Source organism: Eucyclogobius newberryi, unplaced genomic scaffold (assembly GCF_026437365.1).
Source record: "Eucyclogobius newberryi isolate DKJ021-1_F unplaced genomic scaffold, fEucNew1.0.hap1 SCAF_19, whole genome shotgun sequence".
Classification (NCBI taxonomy): Eukaryota; Metazoa; Chordata; class Actinopteri; order Gobiiformes; family Gobiidae; genus Eucyclogobius; species Eucyclogobius newberryi.
This window is the reverse complement of record NW_027315823.1, coordinates 13,377,835-13,386,205: the sequence shown is the minus strand read 5'-3', so window position 1 is coordinate 13,386,205 and position 8,371 is coordinate 13,377,835. Positions and strand designations below refer to the sequence as shown.

The following is an 8,371-nucleotide window of genomic DNA, read 5'->3' as shown; positions in this document are numbered from 1 at the left end:
TTAAGACCGACAATGTAAACGTAGCCTTAGGCTTTACTTTGTAAATGTTCCTGTGTATGTACAGGCTGGGTATTGCCTAGTACCTCACAATACAATACACATCCCGATACAGTGAACTTGATACGATACGCGTCCTGATTCATGATATCCCTTAAATACAACTGTCCCATGATGGAGTCACATGAACATGTGACTCAGCTCCTCAGACTCTGCCTTGTTTCAGACCTCTGTAGGTTCAAAAGTGTAACTCTGCTGTTTCTAATGACTTTATGTTGTTTTTAGCGTCACAATACACATCTCTGTATCAATACACGTATTGCCAAGAAGTCCATCACAATATATCACGATATCAATATATATTGAGCACAGCCCTAATATAGACTGTTGCTGTATATATTCAGTTTTAGGAACCACCCAGAAACCACATGGTCTAACTGTTGTAGAGAAAGATCCCCTGGTGGGGCCAATCATTTAAAAAAAATATATATATATATATTTTTTTTAAATATAACTCGGACAAGCTTGGCGGGCCGGATTGAAAGGCCCAACAGGCCGGATGTGGCCCGCGGGCCGTAGTTTGGGGACCACTGGTCATGAGCTTTGGGTATTGACCGAAAGGACAAGATACAAGAGGTCGAAATTATTTTCCTCCGCCAGGTGGCTGGGCGCTCCCTTAGAGATAGGGTGAAAAGTTCAGTCACATGGAGGAGCTCTGAGAAGAGGAAGGAGTTGGGTGAAGTGTCTGGGGGAGAGGGAAGTCTGGGAGTCCCTGCTTAGACTGCTGCCCCCGCGAAACGGAAGAAGATGGATTGATGTTTTGGAGTTAAATTATTAGAGTATTATTAAAAAGGCCACAAATGGCTGATAATACATTTATTTTGCCTAAATGTGACCTAGATCTGATTTTTTTCCATGACAGATTGTTTTCCAATGCAACCCAGGGCCACCTTCATATGTGGCACTAAATCAGATTTGATTCTGGTCTTTTGCAAAGTGACTGCAGTCTGAACAGGAAAGTCACATTTATCTGACTTGCAGAGGCATAAAACAGTTGCCAGTTTTAGTGATTTTTTATTGGAAAAGATGGGGATTAAACCGCTAAACCTTTAAAATTTTGCCTTTTAAAGACAAAAGATAAAGATGTCTATAGTCTGACTAAATGGTGCTTCCTCTTAGTCTGTTTCATAATGTGTTTAGTTTTCTTTTCCATATACGACGCTTCAGGGCTGAAAACTGATTTGAGTTACATTTGATCTGCAATAGGAACTACAGCTCCAAAAAAATTAAATACTCTGAAGTGAACGTTAAGACCTGCAGTGTAAACATAGGCCTTTGGCTTTACTTTGTAAATGTTTCTGTGAATATAGACTGTTGCTGTATTATTCTGTTTTAGTAACCACATGGTCCAAGTTTGTTATATGGGAGTGTCTACAGAGCCGCGGCGCGGGGCCGAAACTGCTATGTTATTTTGTGCCGCGGCTCCTGAAACTGCTGGGCTACTCTGTAGCCACGGCCTTGTTATATTGTCTGCCTTCATTTCAGGTAAATACAATTATGTGACAGAGCAACAAAACATGTTATAACCTCATGTGGCACATTATCAGCACATGAATACGCTGTGTGCTTGTAATGCGTAACTACACTGTGACAAGAGAAAACAAATCAAACCAAATTTGATGAAACATATTTTTGTACAGCCAAAAATCATAACAGGAGTTGTCTCATATGACTTTGACTGATTTAACAGAAACTGTTGTTGAATTGAATATTAAAACAGTTAATGGCCAATAATAATCAATATGTTAACTACAATTGATTCACTTTGATTTAAAAAATAAATACAAATATACTAACACTCACCTTGAAGCCTCACTTCCAGTGTATTATTGATCTGATGATAGATGCTCCTCTGAGTGACCACACAGCTGTAGAGGTCACTTTTGGTCACATTCACAAGGAGTTCAAAACTGGATTGACCTGAAGCATCCTGACTGGATGTAACATGTGAAGAGGACAGAGCTTTTCCAGTGCTGTCTCTCCACTCCATCTCAGGTTTGGGAACCGCAAAGGGAACTTTGCACTGCAATAACGACCAGTTTATTTCCACATGGACGGGCTTGACATATGGCTCTGGAGCTGCACCTGGAAGAAAAATAATCAGATTAATATAGATACGACTTATTGTGGAACCCTGGATATTTCTTTATTTGGATATATAAAAATATGGATATTAAGATAAGATAAGATAATCCTTTATTGTCCACACATGGGGAAATTTCATTATTGCAACGCAGGCATATACAGAGGAAAAGGACAGATAACTTATAGGAAGTTTAAAAAACACTCTTAATAGAAGAACTCTTATAAACAAAAACTATAGACAAAACCTCTCATTTCTTAATAAGGAATGGAGGGGAAAAATAAATAAAGATAAAAATAAAATAAAAAAACAGCGCAAGACAAGATAATACTAATAATAATGGTAAAATAAACACTATTTTCATCAGTTATATGCACATGTTATATGACAGTAATTGCACATGAATATGAAAGTATTGCACATGGTTAAGTCAGTATTGCGAGTGTTCAGGACTAGCAGTGTTTGTTATAAAGTCTGACAGCAGCAGAAGGAAAGACCTGTGAAACCTTTCCTTCACACAGCGAGGGTGGATCAGTCTCTCACTGAAGCTGCTCTCCAGAGAGGACAGAGTGTCCTGCAGGGGGCGACACTCATGGTCCAGCATAGATGTGAATCTAGCCAGTCCCCCACCTCCTGCACCGAGCATTTTATTATGATATGGATACATTATATATTTGTTATAGAAATAGTTTATAGTAAATACTTTTAGAGCTTTAAATGGTCAGGTCCCATCGTACATTATCGATCTGATTAATCCGTACGCTCCCTCTCGCTCACTACGGTCCTTGGACCAGAAAGTGTTGTTGGTTCCTCGCACCCGTTTTCGGACCAGAGGAGACAGATCCTTCCAGGCTGTTGCCCCCAGACTCTGGAACGATCCTCCGTTCTCCCTACGGTCACTGGACTCAGTTACTGCTTTTAAGGGTCAGCTTAAAACCTTTGTATTTAGTCAAGCCTTTTAAATGCACTTGTTTTACGGACTGATTTTACTGTATATTGTTGTATATGTATTGTTCACTGTAAGTTTTTTGTGTTTTTATTGTTTTATTCTGTGTTTTGTGAAGCACTTTGTGACCTCTGTCTGTGAAAGGTGCTATATAAATAAAATTTACTTACTTACTAGTTCACTTCTCTTTGTTTTCTACCAGGGCTGTTAGAAATTATTACACAAACTTGTTTATGTGTAGCACTTACTTACGTTTACCTGAGGATAACTGCTGTTCCCGGTGTAATGCTACATTGCGCCAGTAGGTGTCAGTAACGGTGCAGTAAACACAGAATGACTACTCTGCTAAAGCAGAAGTAGCGCAGTTCAGTCAGAAGTTGTGCGCAGTACAAAGTAAAGCTATTTCTCATAAAAAACGGTTTTATGTGTTCACAGGTGAGTTAAGTGCAAAGCATTATATAGTTCATAAGTTAAGTAGCAAATTTCGGTGGAAGGCAGTGTTTTGTTTGGCAGGATTTTATTTTATAATTGTTTTGTTTATTCAAATGTTAGCTAGCTTAAATGCTAACATTGCATACATTCAGTTTCTCCTGCATTAATAAATATTAATAAATGTTGCAGTACATATGATGTCAAAACTTAGTTCAATGGCACAAATAATCAGAACAATATTTAGAGTATTGTGATGGAGGCGTTCCCAGACTTGAACTCATGTTAAAATGAGTCCGCCATACTTCTCAATGTTTAACTTAAGTTAACTTTGGTCTGACAGTAAATAATAATTAATTATGATGATAATGAAATAATAGTATAATTTCCACCATTATAGTTCATCGTTGCCGACATAGAAGTTGATGAAATTTGTGCCAGTTTTTGTTTCATGTGGATAGGCCCAAGTATTTACAGATATATTAATTGTCAATGTGGACAAACAATTTTTTCAGATAATTGTAGCTCCACTTCAACTTTATTTGAACCGAAGCTTATAACATCCCCTGAACCTAAAATAATATATTTAGACCTGTAGTAAATTAACATAGCATTTGCAGTCAGTTGGAAACATTTCACATAGTTATGGTTTTCAGTAGGCTATAATACTCACCCTTGATATGCTCTCTTTTTTTTAACCGTTTGGGTACATCAGAATGTATGTGACCTTATTTAATAGAAACTACAACTAAAACACAAATAGGTGAATATTAGCTCTGGATTTTCCTCTCTATTACTAATGGTCACTATAATTAAAATGTGTGTCTGTGTCTTTTCTTCAACCAAATTATGTTTATTAATAAATACTAATAAATAGCTCTGTCACATTCCAAGACAAGTTGAGAATAAAAAGAGGACATTGCAATAGAAGATAATGTATATCCAGGATGGCCTAATTACAAGCCTGAGTCAACATTATAGCATATTTGTTCTAACTTATCATTTTAGAAAACAGCAAATCACATGAAATCCCCCATAAATTATGCAGGAATTCGGAGAAAAAAATGAAAAATGCTGATATTAATAATAATAATACCAATACTAATAAAAAAGTTGGTGTAGCCAAACCCTTCAATGAATTATCAGACTGCTCAAACAAGTATGTTCAGTAGAATCAGAATCTGTCACTTGGAACAAAAGGAACCAATCAGCATGTTTGTAGGATGGTCTAAATCTGTTAGCCTATCACAGAAGCCCCACAAGAGTTTGATTGACAGCTGAGTCCAGCCAATGAAAAGTATCAGTCAAAACTTTAGCAGTTTGTCATGAATAAAACCACTGTTCTGACCATTTATAAGTCTAGTGTTCAATTATCCCTCAACAAATACAGCCTGAGAAACCAAACCAGAGACACGGCTGACACTAAAATATATATTATATTTTACAAATTATAAACTAGACTTATGCTGTGCATACAAACTTGTGAAATATGTGTTTGTGGGTCTATTATATGCACAAACAATAAATAACAATTTATTAAACACTGTAGCTTAAATATTAAAAAAAAAAACCTACGTACATTATTTTAAGGCACAATAAACAGTTAGTTGGTTTAAATAAACCTATTTTATATAATTACATTTTTTGTGTCTGAAGCTTTGAGAGAAAAGCTGTAAAAGGCAAAAACGTCATATTTGAAATGACAAGAAACTATTACATCATAAAAACGATAAGCTTCATTTTGACTCCATCTTTTGTATGACTTTGAACACAGTTTTAACATTTAGATCTGTGTCCGAACATTGATAACTATGTCAATGTTTAAGGAAAACTCACAACCCGACGTCTCCATAAATGACAATATGTTTTGTTTTCAATAGAGCATTCAGGTGTTGTCTTGTATCACTAATATTCACTGTATCAGCAGTTAATGATATTTGTGTGGAGAATATTACATCTGTCAGATGTCAAACTATTGGTTATAAGATTAATTCAGCATCTAAAGATGGAAATACAAAAACAAATAGAAAAGTATTAACATTTGTGTGATAAAATAAATTAGATGTGTACACGTATTTTAAGTCCCTAAGAGTAAAGTTCATGCTGATAGTCCTGGATCATTGGAATAAACATGGCGTGTAGCAGAACATAAGTATGAACTTGGATCGGCTCAGATTTGAGTCAGAGGAACAAGTCTTTTAACATGCATTTAAAAAGCAACAAAAAATATGAAGTAGCAAAAAATGAAGATGAGTTTATGCAATATAAAGATAGTTTAGGGATGTAACAATCATATTGTATTTTAATGAAAGTTTGATGAAGTATTTTTGCTTGAATGCAGTTTTGTTTCAGCAAGTTAAAATACAGAGGGAGCTCCATTGACCATGATCCTTTGCTCTATCTCAATGTAATGTACTAATGTAGTACATGAAGACAAGACTGTTTTTAGCACTTATACGTTTAAATTAGTTTAAATATGACAGATGGTTCAAACAAAAGGCTTAGCAAGGCATTTAAATAGAAAATGTAGCATTTATAAAATTCTGTTAGTCTGTCCTCAATATCACGGTTCAATACTTAAATATTGTAGAGTGAAATACAGTACATGACGACAATATTGAAGTGTGAGATTTGCATAATTGTTACATCCCTAGTAACCACACAACAGATGAACATGACAAAAAAGCAGACACACTGAAGCCAACAGAAGCTGGAAATTCAACTGAATTTATTAAAAGACGGCCTTAAATACTCACCCACATTGAGCCTAATGTTAAAGCGAGTCTGTTTCGTTCCCTTAAATAACACACAGGTGTAAGTGCCACTGTCCTCCAAACCTGTGTTTATGATCTGTATCGAGGCATTTCCTGATTTAAGTTCATGTTCAAATATGTTAACGCGGCCTCTGAACTGTTCACTTTGGTAGCCAGTTTGCTTTCCATTTTCATAGAAATACACCTCCTCCTTGTCCTTTTCTCCTTTGTCTTTCTTCCAGTCAAACATGTCAATGTTGAGTCCAGAGTCCAGAACACACGGGAGGAGAGCGTTTGCACCTTCTGACACAGTCACCACACTGGGCCCTACAACACAAGGAAGTAGAACATTGTTTGTGTTTTATTTTGATTACCATTCTGATCTCATGGGTAAACAGAGAAGTTAAGCATTCATGATTAAAGAATGTCATGATTTCATATTAAACAGAAGGCTTACTACGTTCAACAACAAGTTATAACTATTGCTTTTTATTAATAAGCCTTCTCCGAATAAACAGACTGGATTCTGAATCTGGTTAAATAAATCTTTCTCCTGCACCAGGAGAAAAGATGATCTTATCTTACCATGTCCACTCTCACCACTAGAGGTCACTAAGGTCCACACGACAGATGCTGGACTCTACAAAGCCCTGCCCCCCCTTATTAAAATATGTTTAGAATTATAAAAGCAATAAAAAAATTAATACAGGTACATTTCATCTACATGTCCATTTCTTTGAGAAGGATAATTAATTAAAATAATCCTTATAGTAGAGTATTAAGTGGTGTTAATGGTTTTAGTAAGTGGGGGTCTGGGTGTGTAAGAAGAACAGCCCGGGATTGATGTTGTTTTGACTTATTGAAGTTATTGGTGGTTTTATGACTCTAGAATGATGTCATAACCTCAGATTGGAGATTTTCAATTTCCAATAGGTGTCACGTTGTCCTTTGCCAAGGAAATATTTAAAAGGTAAATTCGCCTGTAGAATGTTGTGATGTCATCTGAAAGCCAACAATAGAATGATGTAGAGTTGTTCAGATATGTTTAAATTGTTTATGGATTTTTTGTTGATGTTCTTCAGGGATTGTAGGCCTGCATACATGCTTAAGTTATACGAGTCACACCTAATGACGTCACATGCAGCACGCGTTTAACAGTATTTACAGGTCTATTGTTAAAACTAGTGTGAAACAGGTCTATTGTTAAAACTAGTGTGAAACAGGCTTATTGTTAAAACTAGTGTGAAACACGCCGTAATATCACGGATGTCTTAAATCACTAGGCTTATGTCATGGTAATCCTCAGGGATGCAGGTGTCATAATAGCAGCTCGTACGTGACCGTGCAGACCTACACTAGACAAACTAAAAGTGAATAAAGTTTGGTTTTCTTACTGTTTTCCTGCGCAGACGTGGTTCCAAAGCCCTGAGGCAGGAGGCAGAGCAGCGGGAGCAGCGGGAGCAGCTTCATGTCTGCGCCGCGGAGCAGGAGCTCGATGTCCGCGTGTGAGTCCCGCACGCCGCCAGAGTGAGCACACACTTCTGCAGCAGCGCGCGCTTTCACATCTCTACTTCCGGTACTGCGTCACGCACGCACGCGCGGGCACGTACAGCGCGAGGCAGCGGAGCATAAACTGCACTTGTTCTTTTGGCTCTGGTCCAAACTCCAGAAGAAAACACTTTGTGATGATTTAAAACAGTGACACTGCTGTTCTCCGAGTGTGAGGGAGGCTGCAGGCTGTCACGTGGTTCTGTGCGGGGTCTTCTGGAAAAATATTGGTGAAAACTACAAACTATAACTTATTAAACAAACTATAGTCTACTGAATGCATTTAATTAAGAAAAGGAATTGACAAGAAGTAGAATGAACAAACGTAAGCAGTGGAATTTCCTATTGTTTTGTCATTTGTACAAACATGCTTGTAGTTATTAGGCCCGAGCGCCACAAGCTGGCGAGAGGCCTATTAATCTCGTAAGGCCGTGCGAAAGTGCGCTCGCCCACTTCCAAACACTCACTAACGCACTCCTTCACTTATGCACGCCCCGTGCATACTAATTAGTAGTAGGAAAATGGAACATTACCTTTGTAAACGGGCGAAGCCCG

General features: G+C 37.4%; 1 protein-coding gene across 1 annotated transcript; it reads right to left on the bottom strand.

Annotated features, from left to right (window-relative positions):
* Positions 1–1,842: 1,842 nt before the first annotated feature.
* On the bottom strand, positions 1,843–7,780 carry LOC140366154 (V-set domain-containing T-cell activation inhibitor 1-like). The gene is made up of 3 exons (XM_072452827.1): positions 7,663–7,780; positions 6,272–6,595; positions 1,843–2,142 (listed from the first exon to the last, which is right to left on the bottom strand). Exons 1-3 carry the CDS (start codon positions 7,736–7,738, stop codon positions 1,850–1,852), a joined length of 693 nt encoding a protein of 230 aa, XP_072308928.1. The 5' UTR covers positions 7,739–7,780; the 3' UTR covers positions 1,843–1,849.
* Positions 7,781–8,371: the final 591 nt, after the last annotated feature.